The sequence below is a fragment of the Hippocampus guttulatus genome, chromosome 4 (genome assembly GCF_054856545.1).
Source record: "Hippocampus guttulatus isolate MCC_2025c chromosome 4, RoL_Hgut_1.0, whole genome shotgun sequence".
Taxonomy (NCBI): domain Eukaryota; kingdom Metazoa; phylum Chordata; class Actinopteri; order Syngnathiformes; family Syngnathidae; genus Hippocampus; species Hippocampus guttulatus.
Genome location: NC_141264.1, coordinates 6,336,010 through 6,362,519, shown reverse-complemented (window position 1 = coordinate 6,362,519; position 26,510 = coordinate 6,336,010). Strand labels below are relative to the sequence as shown.

The window sequence follows — 26,510 nt, the reverse complement described above, 5'->3', positions numbered from 1 at the left end:
AGAGGGGAGAGGAGAGGAAGAAACACATGGGGAGTGAAAGAAAGTTGATAGACGCTGAAAGAAAACATGTTCATTTTTTATCAGGCCTTTTCACCCAATGGGGAGTCGAGGAATGCAACGAAGAATCTGGCCAGAGATAAAGAGAGGAAAGTGGTTGGTACTGTACTGTACTATGTATGCGTGTGCGATAATGTATCTGACATTATTTTCAAGGGGGCGGGGGGGGAAATCAGGAGAGCCACAAGGAGAATAATACACTCACTGGACATTTTATTAGGTACACCTAAACCGTTCATTGACATCCATTGAGAGCTGCATAAAATAAAAATAAAAAATATACGGACAATACTGTTTTGATCGACACTGTCAGAGTTTTTATGATTATTATTATGAAGCTTGCAATGGTGGTTTACTGTGGTCGATGTGCAACTGCATCAGACTTCCATTTTTTTCATGATACATTAAAAGGGGGGAAATGTAACAAACAGCGCCAGTATGATCTATTGTACTTCTAAAGCACTGCAAACGTTGAATATAATGCTTGTCTGACTGTCTGTCAAAATGTGTGATGCTTGGAAAGATGGAATATTTGACACAGCAAGTCCACCTAATGAGGTGTAATGTCCGGTTAGCGTGAATTAGATCTCAAAAGGAACCTCAAGGTTAAGATTTGTTGTCCCATAGGCGGCGTATGAAAAGTGTGACAGAGCAGCAGTTCAGCCGTTTGTGTTTTGGCACATTAGTTTATGTGCGCAAAGACAAGTCGACGACATCGATTGCATGATCCGTAAATACAGAATGACTTAAACCTGAATAAATAAAGGACACTGGAGACAAACTGCCCTGGTGTTTACAAGCCAATAGAAAACATTTACACAGAGAGATCATCCTTATGAGTATAATATTTCACCGGTATTGATTTTTTACAGCTTAATTGTTATTACATGTCAAGGAAGAAACAAAAATAGTTCCAGGATACATTCGAAGGCAGACCCCCCCCCCCCCCCCCCCCCTCCCCACCCTCCACCCCTGCTAAAAGAGTCACATGTTTCCCTCATGGAAAGCTTAGTTCCCATGGCAAAGCAGAATTATTTACATCTTGACCAAGTCCTGGTCACAGAGCCAGTGTGACCCAACAGACATTTGAGAACATGCAGTGTGTAAAACACAAGGCCAAGACCATGAATATTTACACCCCGTACACACAAAAGACTCATGCAATGTATTGTTGCCCCAAGACAGTTGAATTAAAAAAAAAAAAGTTTACATCACAAAAATGACAACACACCTCACCATCATTTTTGTTTACATTGTGCAAGCCAGGAAAAACACTAAAAAAGGTCTTCTGCAAATTATCCGTGACATTTCAGCTGTTAACCTTTTATACAAATCTTCAATGACCCTTTTTTTTTTTTACAGCATTGAAAAGGGTAAGGAGATATCTCTCTCCCCCTTAAAACCCGTTCCAGTGAATCTAAATAAATAAGTAGTTGAAGAGGAGCGATTTACAACAGCGCTGATGACACGAAAACTGAGGGGCATAGATTTCTTGGATCTGATCCGGACCTTTGACATCACTTGCGAAGAGGATGGAATAGCGGTGGTGTGACTAAATACTTTGGGGAGACTCCAAGTTACCACAGAATATTTTGGATGTGACCATTTTGTCATGCTAAAATATACATCACACACACAAAAAAAATATTCATTTTCTTCTATTTTGACTGTCGAATTGATTTCCTAATCGATTGAGTTGGTCCAGCAGGAATCGATTGGATGATTTAGCCCACACATGTCAAACTCAAGGCCCGGGGGCCAGATCTGGCCCGCCACACCATTTTATGTGGCCCGCGAAAGCAAATCAAACATGTCAACTTCCATCATTGATGCTTGCTAAAATATTGCATAGTTTCAAATTCTCATACGTAATAAATAACATATTGTAAGCATTTTCTTGTGACCAAAGTCCTCATCAGAGTCACTTCATCAGTCGTTGAATAAACCCATTATTCTTGACTTCTTCATATGGTTTGACAGTCACAAGGGCCCTCCAAGGGAAACGGTGACTCCAATGTGGCCCGCAACAAAAGTGAGTTTGACAACCCTGATTTAGCCCAAAGAAAAATTCTGCCAAAATGTGAAATGACACAGATGAGTTTCCGCACTTTGCTATCTATTGCGTTGGACTCTTAAGATCAGATGATGCAAATCTGCTGGCTCTTTCTTTGCGGTGCAACTTTTTTCCGCAATCATTCAATCGCTTTTAATGCTATTGGGTGAAAGTGTGGCTCGCAAGGTTTTTCGGTGAAACTTGATTAATTGCTCAGAGTGAGTCATGGTGAGATCGGGCAGAAGCGAATAATTTGAATCTTTGCTATCAAGCACGAGGATCACTTGAACTCCAAAAAAGAACGGGTACGTGTATTTTGTGACAGGATGTATTTATGAGAAGGAAAGAAATGAAATGACCTTGGGAAACCCCCCCCATGGACCGCGTTCATTTGGATGAATAAAAGTATCAACAAGATGCGTGCAAAGCTCCCGTTTTGCGACGGTGAGTGAACACAGACTCAGATGGCCAGTTGGAGCTTGGAGAGGTTCCTCTGGTGCATGTTGTGGTGCCGCACCAACTCATCACTGCGGGCGAACTTCTTCTGACAGTTTGGCCAGCGGCAGTTGAACGGCTTCTCACCTGAAGTGGGAGTGGAAGACATGCAAATAAAGGGTAGGGTTAGAAAAATCCAAGAACTTTTGCTAGGTATCCATGATTTTTGGCATGCACTATTAATCCGTTATGCTCAAATAATATCTTATTACATACTGATACATAATGAAGATAGATGAAGTATAAAAGAAAAAATAAAAGTTTACGCACTTGTTTTACCTGTATGAGTCCGGGTGTGTGTCTTAAGGTGGTCAGACCGAGAGAACTTTCTCTGACACGTCTCGCATTGGAAGGGTTTAACACCTAAACACATGTACAATTTGCATGCGCGCAGTTGGGAGGTTCACACAAGGAAAAGCAATAGGAATCACACACACACGCACACGCACACGCACAGTGAGGAAGAAAGAAAAATAAAAGTAGAGCAAAGACTTGCAGGAAAGCTGATCCAAAGCTTTGCCAGTTTTTTTTTCAACCTCATCCAATGTCAGGGGCATCCAAACTTTTTCCAAGACCCGCAAACAGAAAAGTTAAGGATGCGGGGGCTGCTTTGACATTACTCACTTTTAGTTTCGTAAACATGTGTGTGCAAAGGCATACTCAACAAACACACACACACATGTACACTATCGAACAAACAAAAACAAAAGGAAAAACATTTAAAAAGATTTGGTTTTTAAATTTTGTTTCAAAATATTTGATCCACACGTTGCCAATTCTGAGACTGTTCGAGTCTCTCTTGCATCCTGCTGTTGACTCTCAAAGCACAATGGCCATTTCCCTCTGACGACAATCTGTTTGAAGCCGATGACGAGGTGAACCGTTGGTGACGAGTTGTTCGGTGTTGTCTTGGTCTCACAATGTCAAAATGTTGGACAACATGAAGAAGTGGACTGACTGGTTGAATAACTATTCTTATTGAACATTGCTCCACTATTATTGTTATTCATCTGTGCTTTATGAATGTAAGTTTCCTTACTCAGTGCTTGACTCTTTTTTTTCCTAATCTTTTCTTCAAACATTTTATCTGGACTTTAATTACGGTAGAGGAGGATGTAGATAAGAAGGCGAGTAAGAAATAGACTGATGACATCAGAGCCACTACAGTGGAACATGTCATCAACCTTTGGGTGAACCAGACCACAGGTGTCTTACTCAAGGCGTCGGGAGGCCAGATTCGACCCGAAACAGCATTTTAAGTGGCCTGCGAAGGCAAATCATGTGAGTCACTTTCTATTTCTTGCAAATTTTCTTCACTTTAAACAACACCGGCATAGAAGATATTGCAAGTACTTTTTTTGCTGCCAATCCCCCTGTAAAATACATTGAGAAATAGTTCACCAAATAATGACTTACTGCCTTCTGATTTCAAAACTAGTTATGCATGAATTTGTTGTGTGTATGTGATAATATAATGCGATCACACATTTAGATGGGTCCTCACGGCGCCACAAGGGAAACCATAACTAAGATCGGGCCCATGACAAAAACAAGTTTAACACTCCTGACCCAGAAGGACGTCACAATGTTGACGGAGATTTTTTTTTCTCTCTCTCTCTCCCTCGCTCTCTCTATGTGAAATTACTGAGAGTTTTTAGTGTGCTGTGAGTTTTAACACGGAACAAAAAAGGACTGGTGTTTGTTTTGATGTGAACAGTAAAGACAGTACAGTAAACACCATGAATAAAAATCAGTGCAATTTGGCATCCCTGTGTATTTACTTCAACTTGACATGTAGCCGACTTTGTGTATCAAGAACACAAAAGCCAGATGTGATTTTCATTCTTCCCAACAGTGGCGCATTGTGGGCTTACGAATATAATGGCTTGTGTTCATTTTTTTTTTTTAGAATATACTGTAGTTATATTACTGGATAAAAAAAACAGCTCTGGGGACAGATATGGCTTCTGGGTGGGACTTTGGACTTGCCAAGAGACCACTTAGAGAAAACAATGTTTTTTATACATCATGGCAGTCATGCAAACAAGGCAGGTTGGAGCAAAGGGAGAGAGCAAAGAGAAGGGAAAAAGTGAACTATTGAAGTCAGGTGATAATCAAACCTGTGTGCCTTCTCTGGTGTCTTTTGAGCTGGTCAGAGCGAGAGAAGCCCCGACCACATTCTGCAACGTCACAGTGGTAAGGTTTCTCCCCTGGACACACACAAAGAGAGGGTGTTGAATGAGGGCATCACATAACACACAGTTCCCCTGTACCTGTCTGTCTGTTTATCTAGAATTAACCAGCACACAGACTTGTAAAAGTAGGTATGCAGCTTTTGCTATTTATTCCGTGTGAATTAACACATGTCACCAACAGGATATGAACATCACCCCAAATTGAGCATCCAATGTCTGACATTCATGCTGGCGTACATTTCAACCCTTAAAATTAAGTAAGCCAATTGTTTTTGTTTTTTATACTTATAACCTAATTAGTTATAATTGTGTGACAGTTAAAAACTGCTATTTAAAACATTGCAAGTAAACTTTGGCATTATGGTGACTTTTTTAAAAATATATTTAGATTTTTTTAACGACTTTATGAATATTTCCTTTTGACATTTTAATATAAATATAAAGAAATCTGAGGTTGTCCAGCATCCTAGTCAGTAGGAGATAAGAGAGCAAGTTGTGTCTTACATAAGTGATCATTAACGGAGAATCTATTACTTCAAGGCAATTCTGATTCGGGAATGTAAAACAAACCTATAATATAATGTAAAACCACATAGTATTTACATTGATAGTTTTCAGGTTCATTATTCTTAGCATGAGTATCTTTTTACTATGATGAAAAAAACAAAAGCAATGAATGTTAAACACATGAAATGGCTTGAAAAAAAATATAATGCCTGCATTTCAATATTTAGCTCTAATAAAAAGTTTGTGTGGGCCGCTTGCTAAATCGAACTGAAAAAAGGCATTAATAAAGTTCCTACGTACGATAATTTTCAATACACTCTTGAATTTACCTGTGTGTTTGCGACCGTGCATCTGCAGATGAGACAGCTTAAAGTAACGCTTGTTGCACCCTGGATGTGGACACATGAATGGACGCTTCTCGCTGTTCTCCGATCGAACTATTGCTGGAGCAATGCTGGGCACCCGCCTTACATCCTGCGCACGTGCGACGTGCAAACACACACACACACACACACACACACACACACACACACACACACACACACACACACACACACACACACACACACACACACACACACACACGCACACGCACACGCACACGCACACATTAACAAAACAAATTAAATGTCTCATACCTGTAAAATGAAGCACATCGACAATATGATTGATCTAATTTAATCCATTCAGATCACCAGACTAATCATGTACCGGTAATTTAATCAGCCCTGCTCTCTTGGGATCATTAAAATAAAATGGTCATATTCTTTCCTTCTTTTCATTAGATAATAATTAGCTGTAAGGTGACCGCGATTTGACTGCAGCCCATCGGGAGCTGTTAGTCACGCCTTTTAGACAGACGCCTTTCCCAGCGCGCCTCATTAGAACCCCGCTGCTCACTGCTAATGCCCTGTGGAGGAGAGCCACAGGAAATGACTTCAAAAACATAATAATGATTGAACAAAAATTAATTTTTGCTGATTTGAAGAATAAAGTAAGACCTAGCTTTTGTACTGTTCTGCATGTTGTTTCGAGGAGTGGCATTTGTTTTCTCTACTTCCGTTGTGAAACCTGCAAATGTTACATTTGTAACATATCCTTCCTAGTTTCCTTTTCGGCCTCTGTGATCCAGTCGCAAGAACATCACTTAAAATGGCAAAATTCTGTAGTTTTTATAAATGTGACATAATCATCATAAAACCCATACATTTTTTTTATCCTGAGCCACTATGGGAACAATGCCAGCTTTGCATGCAGTACCTCAGAGAATTTTATTGTATTTTATTTTCAAAAGCATTGCACTGAATTGCGAACAGAAAGAAAAAAAATAGGCAGCGAGTTCAGCTTAGCCCATTATCGTGGAAGGCCATGCCAGTTCCAGTTTCTAAACTGTGGTGGTAAAGTTCTTTTGATTTAGATGATGGCTGATAACCAGTCAATACTGTAACATGGCCGTAACATGATGGAACAAAGTTCCTTCCAAAATCTGGAGATGAAATGTGGGCCTGAGTACAAGAACATCCAGAGGTTTGGACAGTCCAATACTCTGAACAGCAGAACCTCAGCCATCTTTTTGGTAGAAAGACATTTTAGCTAGGAAATCAAACAATTTTAGAGAACCTTGTGCAATAGAAATTCCCATCCTCAGTGCTCCAACCAGTTTGGTTGTCAGAAAAACAACTTAGTGACAAATAAAAATATACATACATAAAGCAAAAATGCTTGGCTGATCATGTTACAAGGAACGCCGTTTACCACAGCATGAATTACTGCTGGCACTTGTGAGCCGAAAATACACAATTATGCATCATGGCCAGTGTGTATGTGACCCTGAAGCCAAAGATGAAAGCCCACTGACAAAGATACTGACTTTTTGTTGTTGTCACTAGACAGACACAGTCCTATCCTGTGAGTGTGATGGATATTTCCTAAAAGTCATCTACCATTCAAGTGGTGACTGTGCAGGTAACAGTTAGCACCAGCGTCAATCAGGACAGAAACATTCAATACCTGATCTTGGCATGGCTCAAAGTCTGTCTTACCACAGAAAACACTCCTATTCTGCTCAGGAGCCTTCAGTTTTATCAAATGCCCGTGCGCCCGAAGTCAAAACAGCATCCCTCCTTCACTCGGTGTTTTCAGTCCTTGGGGGAGTGCAGCCCACCTGCATGAACTCGTTACAATGTTGGTATAAGGGAAATGTGATGATAGTTGAAGGAATTCAGATGAATTCAGGCTTTGGATGAGCCTCTAAAGATTAGAAAAGAGTATTACTGACCTGCCCGTTGATTAAAAAAAAAAAATCTAATTGGAAAGGGTAATGATCTGCCAGAGGGGACAGTAGAGCGAGCTGTGCCATTTGTATCGGGGATGGGGGGTGGGGCACCATGTTCCCGCAATGCTTCTTTGGCTGTCCTGCGCAAACTGTAAATTGCATGATAAAGACTGTGTCCTATTTGGCCATGGTTAATTCACAAATTTCACCATTTAGGTTGCTGTTGCGACTTTCAGAAACTCCAGAAAGGAAGTCAACAAGTTAGGTCAAGGAACAAAAATGAGAATCAAGAAAGAATGGGGTGAAAGGTGACAGAATTCAATGCTATTTTTCGTTCGTGAGTCCAAAAGATCAAGAAGCCTGACTTACGGTTAACCTCGCTTCTTGAGGACTCTTCGGGTGATGATCATTCATTGACTTAACATTCATATTCACCTTCATTGAGGAACGAAGTTTTCCTTGATCCTCGAACTGAATACATAGATGACAAATCTAATCCTGTTGCTAGCGGTGTGCTCATTGCGCATTGAGCACCACACAAAACTAACCTAAATCAGATGGATCGTTCATATTGAGTCCACTACTCTACTGCACAAAGGCAGCAATGGCAGTCAGAGTCTAAACTGTTCAGAATTCTTGAGAGGGAAAATGAGAGGGAAGTGACAAATATTGCTCATCACAAAGTATAAAATCAGAAACATCATAAAGCATAGTTAGGCACACTTCATCACAAGCATCACAATGTCAACACTTAAAGTGGGAGCACACAATCTGTGCAAGTGGAATGACATTCGTGTTGCATGTCGGCTGCCCTGTTTTAAATGTGATATATGCATGAGATATTGTATATTCTCATGCGAGCGTGTACGCTTGACTCCACCTTGACGGTTACAGTTTTCATGTTCTTATAGAGTATGTTCTTACTGAGCATAAAAAAGTCACACGAAGTGAACTTAAAAGTTGAAATGCTGAGTCTGCAGACAAGCATACCTGTATTCCCCTGAAGACGCCATGCGTGTGTATGCGGTACTGTGTGCTGCAGCTGTACACCATGGGGGCGCTGGGGTCACTGTCGTAGCCTCCTGTGTGACTAACAGTACACAAATAGGCAAGCCTTGAATTAGGATGCATAACTTTTGGAAGAAAATGACTTGGACCAATGGAGGTAAAATGTCAATTATAGACACAGCACACAAAATGTGAGTGCACAACTATAAGGTCTGTGATGTCTGCCCTCTGTGGAACCTCCAAGAGGACAAGGAAGAAAAAACAAGGTTGAAAAAGGACTGTTTGATTCATGTTAATGTACTTCCAGGTCCAACAACATTTGCATGATTTTCGGGTACACAAATCATGGAATGAAGGATAGAGTACAGAGACAGACAACAACCCCCACTCACATTCAGAATCTTCAGTGAATCTAATCTTTGTACAGTGGGACGAAGACCGTATGTGAAGAGACCCACACACGCACAGGAATTACATATACCACACAGAAACGACTCATTATATAGATACCGTCTATCAAACCCCTCATCCTTCAGCCATCACCTTACCATGGTGGATGAATTTGTGTGTCTCAGTGAGCTGAGGAGCTATGTTGTCGTGGACTTTATGTCCCTGTTAAGGTCACCCAGGGCAAGCAAGTTCTAGGTGAGGGACCAGACAAAGCACCGCTCAGAGACATAGAATGAACGAATGAAGCAGAACATATTTTCGTTGGCTCGGATCGTGACCAGTTTGAAACCCAGGCCTCAAGTTGGAGTTCAATGACAAAGGACCTGCTGTATGGCCCTGCACCAGCTTCGGCGGTTGCCGAGGCAAAAACTCGGGCGTGGGAAGAGTTTGGTGAGGCCACGGAAGCCAACATCCGGATGGCTTTGAGGAAATTCTGGTCCACCATCCGATGTCTCAGGAGGGGGAAGCAGTGCACCATTAACACTGTGTACAGTGTCGATGGTGCGTTGCTGACATCAACCCGGGACATTGTGAGCCCTTGAGCGGATTATTTCGAAAACTTTCTCAACTACACGCCACTCTGGGGTGGTCTCTCCTATCCCTTGTTGAGGTTGTAGTCACCGAGGTGGTTAAAAAGCACCTTGGTTGTAAAGCGGGTGGATGAGATCTTCATGAGATCGCCCGGAGTTCTTCAAGGCTCTGGATGTTGTGGTTACTGTGATGGTTGACACGCTTCTGCAACATCTTGTGGTCATTGGGGAGAGTGCCTCGGGATTGGCAGGCCGCGGTGGCGTTACCTCTTTTTCAGAAGGGGGACCAGAGGGTGTGTTCCAACCTCAGAAGGATCACACTCCTCAGCCTCCCTGGTGAGGTCTATTCAGAGGGGCTGGAGAGGGAGGAAGTTGACTCTCAGATTCAGGAGGAACAGTGTGGTGGAACAGTGGACCAGCTCGACACCCTTGGCGGGGTCCGTGAGGGTGCATGAGAGTTCGCCCAACCAGTCTACATGTACCTGTACTTTGTGGACTTGGAGAAGGGGTTCAACAGTGTCCCTTGGGGTGTTCAGCGGGAGGTGCTTCGGAGGTATGGGGTTCCGAACCCCCTAATACAGGCTGTTCTGTCCCTATACCACCGATGTCAGAGTTTGATTCGCATTGTCAGCAGTCAGTCAGATTCATTTCCAGTGACGGTTGTACTCCCCCAAGGCTGCCCTTTGTCACCGATTCTGTTAATAAACTTTATGGACAGAATTTCAAGGTGCAGCTGAGGCGTTGAAGGTGCCCGGTTTGGTGGTCTCAGTATTGCATCTCTGCCATTTGCAGATGATATGATGCTGTTGGTTTCTTCAATCTGGGATCTCCAACCCTCACTGGAGCAGTTTGCAGCCGAGTGTGAAGCGGTTGGGATGAAAATCAGCACCTCCAAATCTGAAACAATGGTCCTCAGTCAGGAAATGTTGGAGTGCCCTCTCTGAGTTGGGGATGGGATCTTATCCCAAGTGGAGGAGTTTAAGTATGTTGCGGTCTTGTTCATGAGTGAGGGCAGGATGGAGCGGTAGATCAACAGGCAGAGCAGGACAGTCTCTGCTGTGATGCAGACTTTATATAGGTTGAGAAAGGAGCTGAGCCCAAATGCGAAGCCCTCAATTTACTGGTGGATCTACGTTCCTCACCTATGGTCACAAGCTATGGGTCGTGACCGAAAGAACGAGATCCCGGAAACAAGCGGCCGAAATGAGTTTTCTTTGCAGGGTGTCCGAGCTCTCCCTTAGAGATAAGGGTGAGAAGCTCGGTCATCCGGGAGGAGTTATGATTCGTGCTTCTCATCCACGTCGAGAGGAGCCAGATGAGGTGGGTTGGTTATTTGATTAGTATGCCTCCTGGACACCTGGTGAGGTGTTCCGGCCATGTTCCAGGAGGCCCCAGGGACGACCCAGGACATGCTGGAGAGACTATGTCCCCTGGTTGGCCTGGGAACGCCTTGGGATCCCTTGGGAAGAGCTGAAAGAAGTGGCTGGGAAGAAGGAAGTCTGGTCTTCCCTGCTCACGCTATTTCCCCCACGACCCGACCCCAGACAAGCGGGAGAGAATGGGTGGATGGATGGATGGAGTACAAAAAAGTATTCCTGTAATAATTAATGTAATACTTGTAATGAGTACTTCACACGTTTGAGCTCTTAGGAACGCAGAAATTTTCTTCTCTGTTCTTTTCTGTGTTTTATTCTATTGGCCACCCAGCAGCTGAATGGCTTATCATCACAGCACATCACATGTGGAAGATTGGAACAACACTTTCATTGTGAGACACATCTGCAAGAGTAACCTTCAACATCTTCTGATAACATCCACTGCGAGAGCTCTTGCTTTTGAAAGGTGTGTATTTCCATCTATTTGCAAGCAAACAGAATATTGTATATGCATCTGCTGAATTGTCAATATCACCATCATAACTATTAGCTATCCACCGTGATTCAATCTTTTTTTTAAATGTCTTTACACCTGTGATTGTTGAAATACAACCACAGCACAGTTTTGCAGGTCCCAGTCAAATGATGTCAGAACAAGGCTTCCTTTTATCAGCCAAAATAAGGTAATTATAATATTAAAAACAACTCCCAGTATAAGATGTATTGCAGTTCGACACTGCTGCAAACCGCAAGCCCCATATTACAAATGCGATATCTCGCTCACAGTGGCATTCAAAAGTGATTCGCACTGTCTTTGTTAAGTTGGAACTTTGGGTACATCTCTTGCATTCAAACTAATTGCATTGCGCCAGTGTCTACTGAGAACCACCTGAGATAACTCCATCCTAAATCAACAATAATTCTATTATATACTGTACATATCATAGAAATATAATACAGCAGCTCGAGCCTTATGCACTCACACATTCACAAACTTACACGCAGTTTGCATGCGTTTGTGTGACCTAAACTCAAGCTGTGCTCAACTCCCAAATGCTTCCTCTTCCTCCTTAGCCCGGTCCAGTTTCTCTTTATCTCATTCTCTACCATCGACTCCCACCTCTTCCTCCCTCTCATCTCTTCCTCCTCAACCTTACTCCCTCATGCTTTGCTGTATCCCCGATTGATAGAGCAGTAGAAATGAAAAGCTTGATACAAGACATTTTCATAAAACTTTCATCATGACAAATACACATCAATACACTGGAAAGTAGACCGCTGGGGGGAAAAAACAATTACTTCTTTCTTCTACTCTTTCATGCATGCACACAACTTGATAAGGGACATACACTTGTCCACATGCACCCCTGCCCTCCCACACACACGCATGCGTTCATTTGCTATGATGGATGCCTGCTGAGTCGAAGGCATTTGTAGGTCATGATGACACTACAGTAGCACAGTGTGGGTGGACCTTTGAACTGCATTTGTTATCCTTTTTTTTTAAACTAATTTTGTTTCTACTTGCATATTTGGGCTTCAATGTGACCATGAAAAGGGGTGATGGATGCAGCAGCATTCTGATGTAGGAAATTCAAGTACTGTATTAGTTTGTCAGAGTTTACTTGATGAAGCAGGAAGGCAAAGACACAGCACACCAGATTACAAAACTGGAAGCACAAGGAGCACAAAACAAATAGGCCAAAGCCTGTTCGCATTGGAGAAAGTGACTGGACAGCTGTGAGCTCGAGATCAATTTGCATTTATATTAGTTGTATTTTAGCGCTGAAATAAAACAAATTTTAAAACGCTGAAGGAGAGCAGTGGAAAAATTATGACTAATGGAGACGGCAAACTACTTTCTTGCGTGATCTCAACTATCCCGTTCATCTCGTATGATACAAATGGACTTTGTATGGCGATTTCGCTTTTATCACTCTGATCCAAGTATAGTGGAATGTCCCAGGTAAAATGACCCCAAAATGGTTCGATTTGAAGTCTGACCAAAGTCACGTCCGATGTCAGCATACACCACAATGTGAGACTCAGGTTCAGTGAGTGAAGTATGGCAATGATGAGAAATTCTGTGTTGGATGACGACCATTAAAACTTAATGGAATTTAGGGACATACTGGACATTTTTGTCCTGTACAAAATGGCTACAGCAACAATAAATTGACAAAAATATCAAGAGAAGAAGAGAGTACAAAAGAATAAGAACAGGAATCGAATGTGACGAAGAAGTCAGCTAGCTATGTTTAGGGCCCTGTTTTCGGAGACTGGCACCCATGCGCTCGGCGTAAAAATGGGAGTAACTTCATTTCGTGCTGGTGCAAGATTAGTCTACCATGTTTGGGTCCGTGTTGCATACTGTATCTCTGGGCATTCTGGCACATGGAATTGCCTTGCCCCCCACTCAATTTGGTAACAGAAAGTAGTCTGCCCTTGGCATAAAAATGAGCGTATCATAATTTTCCTGCCGGGACAGCGTTCTACAGTAGTTCAGCGTGTTTATGAATGTGGTAGACGCACTACACCTCACTGGGCAATCCACCCTGGCGCATCTGCAAATGTGGTTACAAATTCAGTGCGCCACGGATGTGTATGAGAACTAATTAGAATCATCATCTTAAAACATATTAGCACCCTCGTCACTATTGTTTGGTGGGAGGTTGTCACACACAGACACATGATCGGGGGTGCAAACCGGTCTCCAATTGGCCATGCCACATGAACGGCCAACTGCATCATCCGCAAGGGGAGCGCTTCAGTGCACAGACCCCAACGAGTCTAATTCTGATCCTGCAATGTCAAGTGCGGCGTACTTGGGTTTGCTGCAACTGGACCGCCTTAATTTGGAATCCGAAAGAGGGATACCACTAGGATAGGCTGGAAAAAGACTAATTCCATCCCACAATTGCGCACAAAGGTGCGAACGCCCCTTAACACCCAATTCGACCTGTGCAAAGTATAGCAACATACCACAGGAATGACAACTCCAGTCATGCACACAGTTAAACTGCGCTTTGTGCTAGACTTGTACTCGCCACGAAAATCGGGACCTTAATGTTATTGTGACTCGCCTCGGAGGTTCACACAGTGCTATTTTAATAGGTAAGTTGTATCACCGTGATAAAGAATGTTAAAGAGGTAGGACTAGATAAGTTCCTTACTTCTTCCTACTCCCTTGAACATAATAACTTTGTTGAATGATGACTGATTTCTCTTTCCTTTTTACTATTTTATTTACCTTATTTTCTGTCAAATTATTACTGTATATGTTTTATGTTCAATAAACAAACCAAACCAAACCAAAGAGGTGCAATCCACTCACTTTACACAATCCCCTCTCTAAATCCAACCAAATCAGGGTTCATTGTTATCTTCCTTTTTTCCCCAGTTCAATCTTGTTTTCTTTTCAGGCATCTTTGGATGTGCAGATGGGCGGAGCTTTCTTGTTGCACCTGTTGGCAATCATTTTGCCACATTATTTAACCCTTTCATGCACAACCTGTGACCAGGTAACATGATAAGCTGTCCACTTTAGTGACAGCTGTCCTTGAAAACATTAAAGTTGGTCACAGAGGAAGGAAGGTGATGTCTTATTTTCAGATGCTTGTTTCCATCGCCTCTGTGTATTTGCTGACCCACTTCATTCTCCCTGCTCGTTTCCCTAGTCCTTGAATCTTAGTAAGTACTGTTGTGTGTTCTCTCATTGCTTCTTACAACCTTGTGTAGATGGAGTTGGGTTGACAGTATTTATCTCAGGGTTTGTCTTCTGATTACATTTTTAGGAAGGCACCTCCCTTCCTTTGTGGCTCCGTCCACCTCAGCATTATTAGTATATTAACTGGTCCGTTGCTTTGCAACGGCTTTTTGGTTCTGCCTTCTCATTTTCTCGTCTTTCATGCTTGCGTGCATCCATGGTTGCAAGAAAATCTATTAAACAGCACATGGTTATTGTGCTTACTTTGGTTTCCGCATCACGACTGAAGCCAACCATTACATTCATAGCTACCATCTTAAGTTGATCTTTCAAATGTTACAGCCCTCACACACATAACAGATTATGGGGATGGAATTTGCTGGTGTGGTCTTACTACACTTATAGTGTGTCATGTAGTCAAGATGGCACAAGCCATACTGCATGTAGACTGCCAGATAAGCAAGGCTAACTCTTAGCTTATCTGGTGGTTGCAAACTCTTCTCTCTGTCTCTATCCTTGTCATTTCTATAATGGGGAGGCAGGTCATCCAAAACCAATCCCAGCTACAATTTTTGTGTCAAACAACAATGAAATCTAAAGGTCACTTCCTCATTGGCAATCATTTGATTTTACATCACATTCACAGAGTCCAGACCTCGGCCAAAGTTTTTGTGATCCTGACTCTTGATCAGGTTTGACATTTACAATTGTTAGCCCCTGACTGTTTTCTGAGCAGAAATTGAATTAAAAAGCATGTGACCCACAGAATAAACAAGTTTGCGACACTACAAGCATTGTTTTTCACCTGTTGAATCGTTAAACCTCAAAGATTCTTGCCAAAATCCAGAACCAACTACAAAAAGGAGGTCAACAGACATTGGGTGTCCAAATTAGGATGAAAACGATTGTGGTCCTTAGTGGATGATTCACAATTGTTTGAAAGCGCTCAGGACCGAGAACTTTTGTTTCTGGCATGTCAGCATGAAACAACACGATGTAATGGGCATCAACACTCATTGTGAGAATGATCAACCTTAACAAAATATAACTCAATTCACAGATTTCCTAGAATGATGACAGGGTTATAATGGTTTTGGATTTTTCATTGCACTTATTTCAGTTTGACATGTATTTTTTTTAATTCGTTCGTTTCAATTATTTTTAGAGCGGATTCATTTTCTTATTAGATTTTATTTTATAATGCTTCATTTTAATGTAATAAAATAAGATAAACTACAATTCTCAAACAACGTTTTGACCTTCCTTCTTCTGTACTGATGTACAGCAATTCCAAAAGAAATATATTTCAAATGAACCTCATGTATGATATTAAATGATAAAGATGAAAGCAAAGGTCATTTTTTTGTTGGCTGGAGAATCGAGGAAGTCTCAAAGGCACCTTTTGATGGTACAGGCTCGTTTAGTGTCGACTGCACAAGGCTTGCATCCTTGTAAATGATCTGATTGCTTCAGTCCGTCAGGCCTTCATTTAACAAGAGTAGAAAATATGATCAACAGATTACATGAATATGATGATTGACCATTCTCCCCCACCCATCTCATTCCCCATTGATTGGCTTTTTTTTTTGCTTTCTTGATGTGGACATACTATATGCACATTTCATCATCAGTACAAGACCATTTCCTTTCCATTTTTCTGATCCACTATATCCTCAAAAAGGGTTGCGGGGGGTATTCGAGCCTGTCCCAGCTGTCTCCAGGCACCTGAACTGGTTGCCAGCTAATCGCAGGGCACACATAGACAGAGAACCATCCGCGCTCACACTCACACCTAGGGATAATTTAGATTGTTCCATGCATGTTTTTGGAATGTGGGAGGAAACCCGAGTGTCCGCAGGAACGGGGAGGACATGCAAATTCCACACAGGGAGGCCGGAGATAGAATCGATCCCTGCACCTCTGCACTGTGAGGTCCACGCGCTAACCAGTCGGCCACCGGGCCGCCCAGTACAATATCTTATTTAATAAATGATCCATCCATCCATTTTCCAATCCGCTTTATCCTCATAAGGGTCGCAGAGGGTGCTGGAGCCTATCCCAGCCATCTTCAGGCAGAAGGTGGGGGACACCCTGAACCATTTGCCAGCAAATCGCAGGGCACACAGAGACAAACAACCATCCTTGCTCACACTCACACGTAGGGACCATTTACAGTGTTCAATGAGTCTGCCACCCATGTTTTTGGAATGTGGGAGGAAACTGGAGTACCCGGAAAATACCCACGCAGGCACGGGGAGAACATGCAAACTCCACACAGGGAAGCCGGAGCTGGAATCAAACCCGGTACCTCTGCACTGAGAGGTTGACGCACTAACCACTGGATCACCGGGCCACCTAAATAAATGACGCAACAGAAAAACACAATAAACGATCTGTCCATCCATTTTGCATATTGCTTATCCTCACTATGTTACGAGTGACTTGGAGTCGATCCCAGCTGACTTTGGGTGAGACTGGGGTACAGCGTGCACTGCTTGTCAGCCAATCGCAAGACATATTTCGTCATAGCCTATATAAAATATGCAGGAGCCCCGATTCAAATCCTTTTCCTCAGACCAGCGAGACAGATATGTGAACCACACAGGGTGGCCCTGCCACATAAAACATATGCAAACAGCACATTGCCATGTACACTTCAGTAATTTCACTGCCTAAAATCAGGTATTCGTGCCCCCCTTGTTTCTGCACGATATTTTCTATTTTCACAAACCCTGCTGGCTGCTGCTTCGTAAAGAGAGCGATGGATGAGTTCCTACCTCTTCACGGTGGATGCCAGTGTATTGACAGGTTTCCAAGCCACACACTCCAACTGAGAGGTCATTTGATATAAGATGATATAAGATACAAGATGTAGAAAAAAAAATCATGAACTGGGCATAGGACTGTCAATTGCCAGGACTGGAGGAGGGTGAGTGGCCCCTTGTGATAGCTTCATGTTGTCCCCAAAGGAAGCACATTGGTGACAAATGACAACACACACACATACACACAGGCACATACACAAGCACACCGCGACACAATTTGAAGTGAAAGCAGATAATAATACACTCCTCAAGGCAGCTGAACTCACCGGCAACATGAATGGAACAAAGCCAAGAGGCATTGAGTGACCTTCCATGCTCTCATTTATGCACACAAACCGATGCTGGATTTACAGCCTCCCATATACACCACCTGTAGCCTGCAAACAATCCGGAGTAGACGCGATATCCTGCTCAACGCACAGCTACTTTTGAGTGAGCCCACACAGACAGCACAGATGGAGTTGACATTGATGCTGGACACAAGATTGAACATTGCGACTGGAAAGTAATAAAACAGCATGTCCTTTTGATAGCACAAAGCTTGGGGGCGTAAACCGAAATCTTGTTTGCATTTAATCCGATATCTTCGTTCTTGCTGTTAAATGGTAGAATCCAAAAGCAGGCGCATGTCGTTCATACTCGTGACCCAACCTTGACTGGGCTCATTTTACATTAAAAATCTCACAGCACACCATCACCAAACACATTTGGTGCAGAAAGTCTGGACCTTGAAACAATAATGATCTTGCCTTCATTTACTCACAAATATACTCTGTTCGGTGTGAAACTAAGGTCTTTTTAGTGTTATATGAATGGCACCATGGGCAAAAAGATAACTTGCACATTCTGCCTTCTAGTGAAAGAGCATTTACTGGTAATTGCTCTGCCTGTCACGATGCGTCGCTGGCATAGATGTATGAACACAGCATTTGTGGTCAGTAAAATCAAAATGTCCAAACCGTTCAAAAGGAATAATTTCCCACAGCATATCTGATGATCTGTCACAGAAATGTAACACAACGCCCAAGCTGGAAATGACTGCATTATATAATAAGGGGAAAACTTCTGGACGCTGTCCCACTGAGAGTTAAGAATTTGGTCAAATTTCACCACAATTAGTCCTTTACCTAAATGGTGTCCTTGCTGCTCATGAGAAAAAAAAATCCTGATCAAAATGAAAAGATTCCTAAAAGATGATTTTTTTTAGGCACTTGATAGCTGAATGGAAACCATTGAAAAATTGGAGTGGATAAACCGCACCAGTGCACAAGGCCCTGTCTCAGAGTAGATGATATGAACAACACTCAGTATTTACAGGCTCATGTTAAATTACACTAATACAGCATCAGCATGTTTTATTTCACATGGATTGCGTGGGCCAAGTTGACAAGATGCCGATAAAATACAGTCCAACGAGTACCAGGCTGTGAGGTTAGACAGCCACTTCAACTAAAATGTGTGTGTGTGTGTGTGTGTGTCTCTCAGTGAAAGAGAAACGGGGGTGAACGTGAACTTGGAGGTCTGCTGGTCGTCTTTGTCATAAACATAAGCCATATCTTCTCAGCAAACACACACACACACGCACACACACACACACACACACACACACACGCACACACACACACACACACACACACACACACACACACACACACACATCAAACTGTGGTAGTCACAGAGACTCTGCTGCTGTGAGACTGAAAGAAAACACTGTCATGGTATGTGAAGGATGTTTCAATGAAAACTATAACATGCAAAACATATATATATATATAAAACTGTATAGCGAACTCCAAATTTCGGAACCTCTGTATGAATCTTGAAACGTTGGTAATCCTCACATCAGAAAGACTCATCCTTCACATGTCTGGGCATGCTTGCATACACAATTGTCAGCAAAGGAAATTGAACAACACTGAGAGGAAAGCTGCAATGGCAACGAGACCTGTCCTGAAGGTGAACATCCTGTTCAAAGTGCATCCTGCTATCGTTCACTGAATTACAGCCTCCTTGTGTGAAACAATAGTTGCAAAACATTCCCACCTTTAATTTGCTGTTGCCTCATAAAAATAGATTTTGCGTTGTATGTGATCGCGGTGTACATAGCGTATCCAAGGAGGCTGTATGCGTGCGTTTCTGAGTGTATTACCTGTTGTAAGGGTTCCTCAGCAGCAGAGCCTGACTGCCTGTACAGCTGTCTGAAGGCGTGTGGCATCCATACATAGAAGGTGGCACAGGATACTGCTGCTCTGCTACACATGTACACATACATACGTAAAGAGACGCACGCAGAAATGTGTGTATATACTGCATACTGCATCAAGTTTGGTTTTGCCATTATCCATTGAAGTTTGTGTCAGTGTTAAATTCTGTATCATTTAACCGTGTAAGTTCAATGAGACAGTAGCATGCAAAAGTGGCTCAAAACTTCACTTTGAACCTTTCACGCATGACATCATGCTAAATCCCAGCCCACGGTGCTAGCTTGACTTTCGAGTTTCTTTTAAGCCATGACCAAGTAACTCAATTTACCCGTATTTCAAATCAGAATTCAAATAAATTGAAATTTGTCATTGCCATTTTTGCATTCCAGCAACTCGAAAAACACTACCAGTTTGTGTGTGCGTGTGGTTTAAGGTGTTTTCATGGAAAAGAAGCTACTGTATTTTATAAAAACATTCATAAATGTAGTAAAATAATACAATTATTTCATATATATATATATGGCACACAGACAGACAGATAGACAGATAGATAGATCAAGAAAAAAGAATCCCAAAGCAAAAGGAATGTGAAGTCAGCACAGCTCACATACATATTTAAGTATCAAGACAAAGTTATGGTACAGGGAAGCTACAGTTTTGTTCTTACAGTGATGGCGTAGCCTAAATTTGTATGGAAGTATTGATGATAGTACAATGAACGCGTGTTCAGGATTTAAAGGTTTCAGAATTGGAACACTTGGATTCGTTTCATATCTGTTGGAGAATTTGATTCAAACTGCGGCAAATGTTAGGTTGAAAAGTTGTGCAACGGACTGCATACAACCCTGGATCTCCCAGGGTCTATGGAACGCAATGTTAGGTTTCAAGTTTCATTATTTCACACCTTCTTTAAGGACGTCTCTATCCATCCCCCTTTTTTTTCTCCCAATTTTGATCCGCTTTTTTGTTTTTTAATTCTGTGTCTGCTACCCATCTCGAGTGAACTGCTCCCTTGACACTTCCCCGCATTCCGATTGCTCTCCCAGCTCCCAAAGTGCTGCTCATTCCTGCTGCAAAGATACCCCGAAATTTATTGGGACAATGACACAACACACACACGCAGCACTATTTTCACTTATCACCAATAACATATGGTGAGTATTTTTAATGGGATGGTTGGGTGGATGAAAGAGTGGAAGAGAGGAGAAGCCGAGGGAGTTTGTGAGTCAGGATGTGGCTGATTTATTCGTCGGACAGGCCAGGTCACCGCGGAGACGTCAGAAGACGTCCCCACGGTGAGGTCAGCGGTCTTATACTCGCTAGACATAAATACATATTCGACTAAATCTGCTTTCCTCTCCTGAGATCTGTGAACCATTGATTCTGGGCGACATGACATCCGATCAAACATACCAAGGGCATTCTGATGACTTAAAGTGTCTTCGTGTTTGAAGGAGTGGTTGGAGAACTGCGAGCCGGGGTGAGATGGAGTGTGACCGTAGTTGCCGGCACCATCAAACGCAACTGTGCCGTAGCCTGCAACACAAAAAAAAAACAAATTCAAGTCATCCGTTTGAGTTCCATGACCAAATAGATCATTTCCAGATCCATTTGTCAATATGTCCACTGAAAGAAACGGCGTATTGAATGTATTCCGTTTTATTTCGTCACGTGGTTGCAAAGAATAAAATCATCCGCAGGACTTGAAAAATGATTCTATTGTGTGCAGCCACTTGAGATAAGAGAGCTGAGCAAATTCAACACAGCGTTTTTTTCAGTGTAGTAATGAATGAGCAATATTATTTTGGTATTCGAAACACAATATTAAATCACCATCGATGTAGTTTCGAGCATGTTAAACCTCGTGTTCAAACAGCAATAAGTTGCATCTCAAAATGTTATTATTGCAATCATCATTATTTAGTTTTCAGTTTATTTAAATTTTGCGTAATAAAATAAACACACACACACGGAACGAGTCTCTGACGCTCAGATGTGATTCATGTCATGACTGACTAAATGGCAGAACTCATTCCCATAAATCACACACACACACACACACACACACACACACACACACACACACACACACACACACACACACACACACACACACACACACACAGCCAGTGAAGATTCAATGCAAAACATTGCACTGCAGCTTGGTAAAATGGCTGGGAATGAAAAAACAAAAATAGTGGCATCCTTTCATTTTCTACTCACTTCTGTGTTCCCGCATCGATTTGTGTGTGAGGTTTTTTTTTTCATGGGGAATGCCTGTCTGAATTTGAAAATCCTCGTGAGATGCTAACGAAATGCCGAGAACGGCACACATTTTTCCAGCCAGACCTCGGCACAACCGTGGGTGCATGTTCACAAGCTTGCCGCTCGGAAGCTTTTGCGGTGATGCGCCGGTCCCTGAGTGACCCCGCGCCATTATCAGCTCTACTGTGTGACCTGAGTTGTGCTGTTGGTTTGTTTGCGTGTGCTCGTCCAGCCACAGCGGGGACCAGATAAAAGAGTTCAGAGGTCAGCTCAATGCTTTGATTATTATGTTATTCCTAAATTATCTGCTTGATAGGCACGTTATTACGAATTAATCTACCGGGCACGAATAAACAGATCTATTGTCCTGCATGAACGCAGCAGAATGTGATCGTTATTGTTGACATTTTACTTGTCGTCTCTTGCAACAACTTTTTTAAACACAATTTTTAGATCAAAAGTCATGATTTGGTCACCAAATGAAATCCGGTTGATTTAGTGTACAAAAATGTGCTCATTTGAATCAATAAATACTTTGTTGTTATATAAAGACATAAAAGTGTCTCAAATTTCCAAAACATGTTCACTCGTTTTCATTCAGGGATTTAATTGATTGCACTTAATCATAATAATATATTTCATCATTGCAGTAGATTGAAAAATCTCAAGTTGTTAATTGTTGCATTGGAGTTTATGTTCAAGAAAATGTCTTTGTGAGAATCCTTCATTCCTCTGATTTGAAGCAATCACGGGAGGTTTCTTGGAGTCTTTTTGAACTTCTTAAGTAACATTTCAGTCAACGTCAACATGCAAGGCACTTACAGTTGATGCCACTGGATCATCTCCCTGGTAGGATTGAATCATAAACGACATTATTTTTAGTGCGTGATACAATGCTCGACAAAATGCGGGTGTATTTTTAAAGCCTAAAAGAGAGGAAATCTCGTTGAAGAAATATTAGTAGGACGCCATAGAAAATGTCCTGTCCACTCCCACATAGTAAAAGATGTTTGGGGGTCATCTTCAGTTATGGTTGTTCAACGTTTTTTTAATTCTTAGTGCTGACCGTCAATAACTCATCAATATCAACGAGATCACTTCATCAGATGCATTTGCACAAAAATGCTGCATGACATATTTTGCTATGTCATAGCATTATAATGCATATAATGCTCATGTCATTTCCATAACATGCTCTTCTCATATACTGTAGCTTAATAAAAAAACAAATGCAAGTAACTCATTTCAGCAGTGTGCAGTTCTCCACCAATGTAATTTACTATAAGTATGCTATTCAATTAATAACTATGTGACAAATGGCAACTAACTATTTGTTGACAACTTTTTACTGATTTTGTGCATGTAGGTGGGTACCGAATATGGAGTTCAGTGAGTGCACATCAGTTCCACATGAAGAAAGAAACAGACGCCACTTCTATCATGTCAATTGTGGTGCTCAATGTATCCAAATCCAAGTAATCTTTACGTACTGTTTGCTCCTTTTTTTTTTCTTTTAACTTGTGCTGCTTTATTTCGATTCATGCACGGCTTTTATCGTAAGACGTGAAGTCCGACCTGCACAAAGCAACTGTCAAAAGTAATATGTGGAACTTCCCAAATGTGTTCGTTTTCTCGTTTTTCTTCTGAATTTTGTTTATCACACAGTCTATGAAGTCAGTCACACATTGGGAATTTGTTTTATTCTGAATTTTGTTTATCATACAGTCTATGAAGTCAGTGACACATTGGGAGAATGAAGTCTGCAAGGGATAGCAGGCCCTGAAGGCAACATCTCGACATTGGTCGTAGGTCACACGGATGTGATGTTCAGAGAATGAGCTATACGTGAAGACAATTTGTATGGATAGGGTAACACACACACACACGCACACGCACACGCACACGCACACACACACGCACAAACACACACAGGCATGCTAGTGCCTCTACCTGTTTGGTTGCGGGCGGCAGGCTGTGCGTCCATGCAGTTGGTCAGGTATGGCGGGTTGCTAAACATCCTGCCCGGGGGTTGGTGATGATGCGCGGCACCGACTGAAGGCGGCTGGGCGGCGGGTGCCGGCGCAGGAGGGGGCGCCCCGAAGGCCGCCCCGTACCGACAGGCCCCCGTGCCCGTGAACTGCCCCGAGAAGTGGACGGTGAAGGCGCTGAGGCCGCAGTGAGGATCCGAGTCCAGGTGGTGGGGGTCACCCGTGCTCCCCCAGCTGGGCTCCTGCTTGATAAAGGAGTGCGGCCCGAGGGATGTGTGAGGGGCTCCCAGAGATGAGTAAGGGGAGGTGGCGGTGTGGAAGTCCAGGACGGGAGCCCACTGAGGGGCCGTGTTGACTGGTAGGGCCGGGCAACTTGGGCTGGGCCCGGCTGGGACTGGAGCTAGCAGGGAGTTCAGGTCACGTACATCTGAACCCATGGTGGTCCAGGACCAAAAGCAACACACACACACACACACACAAGATGGAAGTTGCCTCCTTATCAATTAAACCGCCTCACTGACCTCTTGCCCCCAAAGATCCACTTTGTTACTAAGACGTCTTGCCAAAGTCTGGGTCAGTTGATGCCCATCAGTTTTGGGGAAATACCACACACTCTGCAGAAACTCCTCAAGTTCATGGTGATGCGGCGGTCAACTTGACTACGTTGAAAAGAAAAGCGGAAAGAGGACAAGCGGCTTTGGTCTTCGCTTTGGTGTGGAGGAGTGTTGGGTCCATTCAAGGAGCACAGAGGTTGTCTTCAGGAAAAGTGATCTCTGAATGGAGGAAGAGGAGTGGACCAGTGAGGAGGAGTATCCCTCTTTACCCTCCATGCTCTCCATCTATGTGTAGGCGGAGTCAAGACGGGACACCATATTTATACACCCGTGTATTTTCATTTTGAGTCATTATTTCATACATACAATCACACACAGAAACACGCAAAACAATGCAATATAATGAGTTGGTTTTATTTACCTTCGAAAAATAACACCATGCATGACATCTACAGCCAGATGAACACAAAATACATAAACTTTCCATTTTGAATCTGTGTTGTATATTTCATAAAACAGTTATAGGATGTTTATCTTAAATTATTGTTTGTTACATAACATTTCATTGTTATTTTTATGTTTTCATTTGTTTGCAAATTCTCCCATTGTGGGACTCATAAATGTTACCTCATCTTATCTTATGATAACATTTTATTTAGATATTTATGTCAAATAAATTATGTTTGAATGTGCCCAATATGAGACCATGAGAAGCATGCATTTTCAACATTTGTTCTAAGTATGAGTTTAACATGAAATGATTTGAATTCAGCATGAAGTATTCGGTTTCATTATAATTTGGATCATGTGAATCAAGGTGAAAGGGGCCACTCCAAAATTAGAAAGTTGTAAAATGCAAGTGCACTGACCCCCCCGCCCCCCCCCCAAAAAATGCGCATTTTTCTTGGGGCAGAAAGAGGATATGGGCCATAGTTTCATGGTTTTGACTCATTCTATATATTTTTAAAACAATGGCACAATTATTGAGCAACGCTTTCCACGCACATACAAAAATAGAAAAACGAAAAATGTAGTCATCTTTCCCTTAACTGCACGCTTTTCATGCCCCTGCAATATATTAAAACACAATTGAAATTTTGAAACACCAGCCTTCAGTCAAACTTTCCATGATACACAGAAAGAGATGCCATCCATCCGCTGCATGTGAGTTTTGTGCAAAAATGGTCATGGAAATTAATAAATTAATAAATGCACTCGGTAAACAGCATGCTATTGTTATCCGTGTCAGTGTTTTTATTTAACTCTTTTGATACAGCTTTGAAAATATGACACTGAAATAGAATTGCAGATGATCTCCGGGTTTGCACATACGAAATAAAATTCTAAATGAAGAGGTGTGCAGTGCTTCAGTGGGCCATATCGGACAGGAAAAAAAGAATACATCAAGTTGACTGTGACAAGCATGTGCTGAAGCGTAAAAGCTTCGCATTAGCGTGTAAACCGGGGGTCGGCAACCCAAAATGTTGAAAGAACCATATCGGACAAAAAAACAAAAAACAAAAAACAAATATGTCTGGGGCCGCAAAAAAATAAAAGCCTTCTATAAAACTTACAATGAAAGAAACACATGCTGTATGTACGTAGGAGACTGGACTGTCTCAGAATTGTTTGTTATTCATTCCTTTGTTGTGTGTTCACAAACACCCCATAGAATTTATTTTGTGATTTCCTCGCTTGATTTTTTGTTTTGGTGCATTATTTTCGCTTTTCTTAGTGTCAGTGAAGTGATCATGAATTTACGTTTTTCGGAGGCTGTCTTTGAACGCCTCTCGAGTTGAACGAGAAGAGAGAAGGCACGGAGTTGGACGCAGACGTGTCTGTGTTTGTCGAGACTGTTAAAAGCATAAATAAAGTGTACGTTTTGAAAAACCAATACCACAGCTCTCCTTTTTTGGAGGTGCAACATGTATCTATATATTTGAGCTAGATTAGCCTACTGTCAAAATCTTTTTCCATTTTCAAACATTTTTTTATAAAGCGCCAGGGAGCCACTAGATGTCG

At 42.2% G+C, this 26,510-nt stretch overlaps 1 protein-coding gene across 2 annotated transcripts; it reads right to left on the bottom strand.

Annotated features, from left to right (window-relative positions):
• Nucleotides 1-1,046: 1,046 nt before the first annotated feature.
• On the bottom strand, nucleotides 1,047-24,695 carry wt1a (WT1 transcription factor a). 2 transcript variants are annotated; one of them, XM_086108892.1, is made up of 8 exons: nucleotides 23,897-24,695; nucleotides 21,095-21,217; nucleotides 19,627-19,729; nucleotides 8,573-8,672; nucleotides 5,637-5,781; nucleotides 4,726-4,815; nucleotides 2,876-2,968; nucleotides 1,047-2,692 (listed from the first exon to the last, which is right to left on the bottom strand). In XM_086108892.1, exons 1-8 carry the CDS (start codon nucleotides 24,369-24,371, stop codon nucleotides 2,571-2,573), a joined length of 1,251 nt encoding a protein of 416 aa, XP_085965018.1. In that variant the 5' UTR covers nucleotides 24,372-24,695; the 3' UTR covers nucleotides 1,047-2,570. The 2 variants fall into 2 exon arrangements, with proteins under 2 accessions (XP_085965018.1, XP_085965019.1); XM_086108893.1 differs by having other exon boundaries at nucleotides 2,885-2,968.
• Nucleotides 24,696-26,510: the final 1,815 nt, after the last annotated feature.